Source organism: Schistocerca nitens, chromosome 4 (assembly GCF_023898315.1).
Source record: "Schistocerca nitens isolate TAMUIC-IGC-003100 chromosome 4, iqSchNite1.1, whole genome shotgun sequence".
Lineage (NCBI taxonomy): Eukaryota > Metazoa > Arthropoda > Insecta > Orthoptera > Acrididae > Schistocerca > Schistocerca nitens.
In genome coordinates this window covers 273623306-273629305 of record NC_064617.1, presented here as the reverse complement: position 1 = coordinate 273629305, position 6000 = coordinate 273623306, and the positions used below count along the sequence as shown (strand labels likewise).

Here is a 6000-nt window from a genome sequence, read left to right as displayed (position 1 = left end):
GCCACATATAACGCTGGTCTTGTAGATCTGACGTAACAAAAAGGGAATTCATTGTCAATCTCTCAGCAACTCGAGAAATCGCTGCGGGAAAACAGCTTCGCAAAAAGTTTCGTGCGACTAAGCACTATTCAGAAAATCTAATGGTGATTACAGGAAATAAACAATAGTTGCAGACGCAATCGGTGACCGCCGGATATTCAATAACTACTTGAACTTTTAGCAGCTGAACAACAAAAGAAGTGTACCAAAGGAAGTGGGGAGAAAGTTGGCTTCGCACTAACACGATAATTGTTAAGTGTACGAGTTGCCCCCTGCGGAAGAGCGGAAAGGAGAGAGGATGTCCGAAACTTGCAACTGATTCCACGGAAAGATGCTTTCCCAACGTCGTTACGAATCGGTAAGACTCCGGTGAGGCGACCGACTGGTGAGGACGTGCGACGAGTAGGCGAGAACTGGCAGAGGAGGCGAGTGGTTCGTGGTATGCGGGCCGACACCGTGCGAGCGCAGTGATGGGGGCGCTGGGAGGGGCGGCGTGGGTGGTCGCGCTGGCGCTGGCGGTGTCGCTGGCGGCGGGGGCGGGGGCGTGCTACGTGTTCCCGGCGGGCGTGCCCGACCCGTGCGTGGGCGTGTCGTGCCGGCACGGGGCGCGCTGCGTGCCCTCGCGGGACGGCCGCTCGGCGTCGTGCCGCTGCCCCGCCTCCTGCCCCGACTACGGCGACCACGAGGGCTCGCGGCCCGTCTGCGCCAGCGACGGCCGCACCTACCGCAACCAGTGCGAGCTGCGCCGCGCCGCCTGCGCGCACGCCGCGGACCTCGCCGTCCGCTTCCCCGGCAAGTGCGGTAAGTCCTCCACACGTCACCACATTGTGGTTGGTCCTTCACACCCAATGGACACAGGCATCAGTACGTTGTGGCAAGTCCTTCGCACATAACGGACGCTCAGGTCAATGCAGTGCGGTAAATCCTTCACACGTAATGGAAGCATATATCACTACAGTGCAGTAAGTCCTTCAAGTGGAATGGACGCCCACGTCACTACAGCGTGGTAAGTCTTATGCATGCACTGGACATTCATATCACTACAGTGTGATGAATTCTTTACACACACTGGACGCTCGCATCGCTACAGTGCAGTAAGTCCTGTAGATGTACTGCCCACTCGGAACAGTACTTTAGTAAATCCTGCAGATCGCTCTGGACTCTCACATCACTATGACTTGGTAAGTAGTGCTCAGTGCTCAGACAGTAGACACTCATTGTTACAGTGTAGTAAGTCCTGTAGACATGCATGCTTCGCGTAATACAAAAGTGCAATAAATTCTGCACACACACACACACACACACACACACACACACACACACACTGGTTACTAACAGCACTATAGTGCAGTAAGGTCTGTATCCACTTTGGCCTAAGAAGTAGCTACAGTGTGCTCACTTTACCGCCGTGCAGTCTATCCTGAATACACACTGACAAATCTCATCACACACACGCACACACACACACACACACACACACACACACATACACACATACTGGTCACTTACAGGACCGCAGAGCAGTAAATCTTGAAGACGCGCTGGCCATTGACAGCACTACAGTACAGTAAGTCCTGCACATACATTAGTCAATCAGAGCATTACAATGCAGTGCGACCTGCTGACAATCTCGTTGCTCATATGGCCTGAGTACACACTGGGCCATCATGATATTACAGTGTGGTATGTCCTAGATGGTGAGATGACGATATACCAGAAATATACATATGATATATATTTTGTGGAATTAATACCAATGTTCATACATCAATGTTACGATGTCGATATATCAATAATGTTGGTACGTTTCCACATTATATCCAACATTTTCGTATACTTTTCCTAATGCCGGTAGTAGGTAGTTACTTCTTTTCAACACATCCCATCACCTAAACTTAACAAACAGTCATTAACTGTTCCCAGTATTGCATTGACAGATGACACCTCAAGTTATCAATATGGTAAGTATTTATTATTTTAATGAAGTCATTATGTCTTCCTGACAATTTAGATATGTCACATAAGCCACCAATATCCCTGTCTCCCATTCTGAATAAACGTTGAATAACCTCACAACTCCTTCTACTCCGTACAAGAATTTCGAATACTATGATGTGTAAAAGGTGGTGGGTAGAAAATACTGACTCACATCTAAACATCTTTTTTTTGGAAAAAAAAAGAAAAGACACTTAGAAATGTTCAGAATGTAACCATATGCACAAATTAATTTGCGATGTGAATGTAAAATGACTCTTCCCACAACATTACGACTTATCATACAAAATGATTCATGGAATATGTAAGTAACTAACTAACTAACTTGGTAAATTACTGGTGTCTTTGAGACTGCTAAATTGGTGGCCCCACTGTATATCAGAACCCATTGTATACATAACTCTTCTTCGTGTCTGAATTTAGTTATTGTTACCCATCTGTTCAGTTTAACTATTCAATCAAATCTATTTTGCATGGTGTATTTGTAAATTGTTGGCATGCAGTTGAAGAAGTCACATATTGCATATTTCGTTGCTTTCTTACGATTGTGATTTGTTATTAAGCTAGTGTAGTGGAGGTGGTTCCTAAGACTGATGTGTGGAGACGCTACAAAAAACAGTAGAAATGCTGAGGATAACATTTCCGACAAAAGTTTGCAATATTCTAGGATTACATCAAACATTAACTCACACTTGGAGCTTCCCAATCTAAAATATAACTGGCTCGTGTAAAGCATAAGTCAAGTGCAAAGAGATCAAGTGTGACAAGTATACAAAAATTAGTGGCCAGAAGTACGCGTTCGCAAGATACTTATTTTGCACCTGCATCTACCCTGCCGTCAGTGTCTTAAAAGTTCAAACGCCGAATCTTCGGGAATAAATGTTTCTCGCCTTCCACCATCGTCTTCATAGAATATCGACCAGCTGTCCACGAGGTGCCCGTCAGGCTTAAACAAAAATGTTGTAACCCTCACTTTTACGACTGAGAAAATTGCTACCTCGGAAGGCCTCAGCGTTTTTTCATTTTTTATTATTCGATGCAGAAGATTATTTATTGAAATCAGCCACACCTTCTGTTGTTCTTAAAAAAAATTGGATCACGCTACAAACGAACAACATTGTACTGAATTCTAACACTTAATTAGAAATATAGTAAACTGGAATATTAAAGGCAAGCTCCTTAGCTTTAGGAGATAGAAAGGAAGTCAAGAAGAGTACAGTTTTATTTCCCATCTATGCCGAAATAATTAGAGACAGAGCAGAACCTCGAATTATGGAAGGAAATAGACCGTGCTCTTTACAAACAGCTAATCCCGCATTAGGTTTAGTCGATTTTGGGGAAACCACAAACAACTTAAATCTGGATGACTGTCCAGATACAAGATACAAGTACAAAATAGTATAAATTACCTCGACGCTTCCTGAATTCTGATGCACCTGAAAGCTTTCGTCATTGAGATAACTTCCACATCACGCACGCAATCCGTGTGTTCTTCCCAGCGGTAACTTTGACCGCAGACCGGTCGCCACATTCAAAAGCCTACGCTATTGGAGCGCGGTCATCCATTGTTAACGTTCGTACAATGTTTTGAAATGTCCGAGGGCAGCCGAAAGCGGTCACCCACATTGTCCGTCAGCGGCATCGCGTGAAGCGCCTGTTTGTTTGTCCTGGCAGGATACAAGCTTGCGGTGAAATCCATTTTGCGTTACTGCTGACGCCAGTCAACCATTCTCATCTGTCATGTCTAGGTTTCCCATATTGTTTTTAGCAGAATTGATGGATTTTAAAAATAACACACATAAATTCAGGACAAATGAGTAAAAATCGGGACAGGGTAGAAATTGGCTTAATTTATTTTCACATAATCAACCATGTTAGTGATGAGAGGTTAACAGCAGTTTTGTATATACATTTTCGACGTAAATATAAACTCAAATTTCACACATTTTGCATTGAAGAGGGTGGTACAGACTTACTAATATTTGAGTAGCACTTTTCGGTGGCGTGTTTGCTTCAGAAATTTATTTTCATTTACTATGAGATTGTAGAAACCTACGTAAGGGAAGCTAACAAATGTGGTTTTTATCATTGTCACAGCTTTTGTTTATAATCTGAATATTATTGTTTCACCTGTGTGCAACACTTTAATTACTGAGCATACAATTTCGAATGACGCATTAGAGCCTGGAATAGCATGCGAAAATTCAGCCAAATTTTAAAATGTTTTAGACACACTCGCTTAGTGTGAAAGTGACTAAAATTTTGCTGTTATTTCTCACTGACATATTTGATTTCATATTCCAGTCCAGCAGTTTACTTTCACACTATTTATTTACACAACAGTACTCGTCAAACAATTCGTAGCACTAGATTGTACAAAACTATACAATTCTTGAGCATTAGCCCAGCTCATTGGTTTCATTAAGGGCGATCCACCACATTGGATGAAGAGATTCCAGAAACGGTTTCCATCATTTGTCAATACATCCAAAGAAGTTAAAGCAGTTAACACAGAAACCCGTGGTGATATCACTAAAGTCCCTCACTTTCCAAATCATGTAACGGCTGTTTTACTGTAGATGTCAAATAAATCTTTGGGATTTTCTAGCTTCTAATTTTTTGAGTAACGTATTTTTTTGTCTGCAACTTCTGGTTACATTTTCTCTTTTAGTAGACACAAAACGACGGAAAAAATACTTAATTAGCTTGAAAGGAAATTAAGTACGATGAAAGAGAGCAAATTTTTGAGAAAATTCTTCAGGATAATAGGATACTTGCCAACGGACTGTAAGTAGGATTTTAATGCTTGTAAAACATCACTGAATCTTTCCAGATGTTAAAAGGAATAACAAATTAGTTTTACTATGACCTAAAAGTTTCTTGAATTCTACTTCAGCAAACTCACAGCGTGATTTCACTTTTGTACACGTGCAACATAAATATGGAAACGTTGATAGATTTTGTAAATTATAATCTGTATACCACTGGGTAAGCTGTCTGCGCCACTTTGGTGAGCACTGTGCGCTGTATGATCAGGACATCCTACTCTTACTAAATTACTTTCGCTATTTTCTTGCGAGTTAAGAATAAGATTTTTTGTCTTTCTGTTTATTTACTCTATAACTGGAATTTCTGATGCCAGCCGAAATTCCTACAACGTTCTCCTCAGGTTCTCTGCACTTTCAGCATTAAAATTCACTAACTACGACTACAACTACTACGAGAATTTTAAAACCTAATCAGTAAAGGAATCAGACTGAAGTCCGTGTGGCTAGAAGACTCTATCAACATTGAAAAACTACGCTTCTTTCACTTCCTTCATTATTTGTTCCATAGCAATCGGCACAATCATGTTCGTCAAACTGATTTGTTTTTCGTCTGCGAGCACAAGAATTTCTTGTTGAACAATGATTTAATTCTGTCAGTGATGCAATCATAATCTTTTCTTATGCATCACTGTGTGGGACGCAAATGTGGCTTCTTGATCCAAAATTGCTTATCCATGTCTGAAACTATCTTCACAGATAATTAGTTATCAATTTCTGATCTTTGTGAGTTCGAGGTGGCATGCTATTGCCTTCCTCCGACCTTGAAATGGCTCATCCAGCCAGTTATGAGGAGAGCTAGTATTTAACGTGGGTTCCGAACCACTGTGCAACTCTGCTTTTTCTACTTGGATAAGCATTACCACACGTAAAAGAAAACTGACTGGAGACCGAACACAAGACCTTTCGATTTGTAGTCTGGAACTTTACCACACTTTTTTTTTATCTTTCTGTCTGTATTAATTCTTGTTGTACATATTAGTCGTCGTATTTTTATTGTTATTACTTTCAGTCTTTATTGTACTGAATTTTTTCTACAATTTATACTTTGTATGTAATTCATCTCTGTATGTTAATAATGCTGTATCAGCTGTATCATGTTCTGAACACGTAAAACAAGTAAATAAACTGCGCCACACCT

General features: G+C 41.4%; 1 protein-coding gene across 1 annotated transcript in view; it reads left to right on the top strand.

The window, feature by feature from the left end:
- Positions 1–560: 560 nt before the first annotated feature.
- LOC126252249 (agrin-like) overlaps positions 561–6000 on the top strand; it is a gene marked incomplete at its 5' end in the record, with an annotated part of 306781 nt that continues 301341 nt past the window's right edge. Inside the window, one exon of the mRNA XM_049953122.1 lies at positions 561–840. Within this exon, the coding sequence (XP_049809079.1) occupies positions 561–840 (280 nt within the window). The remainder of the gene's footprint in view (positions 841–6000) is intronic.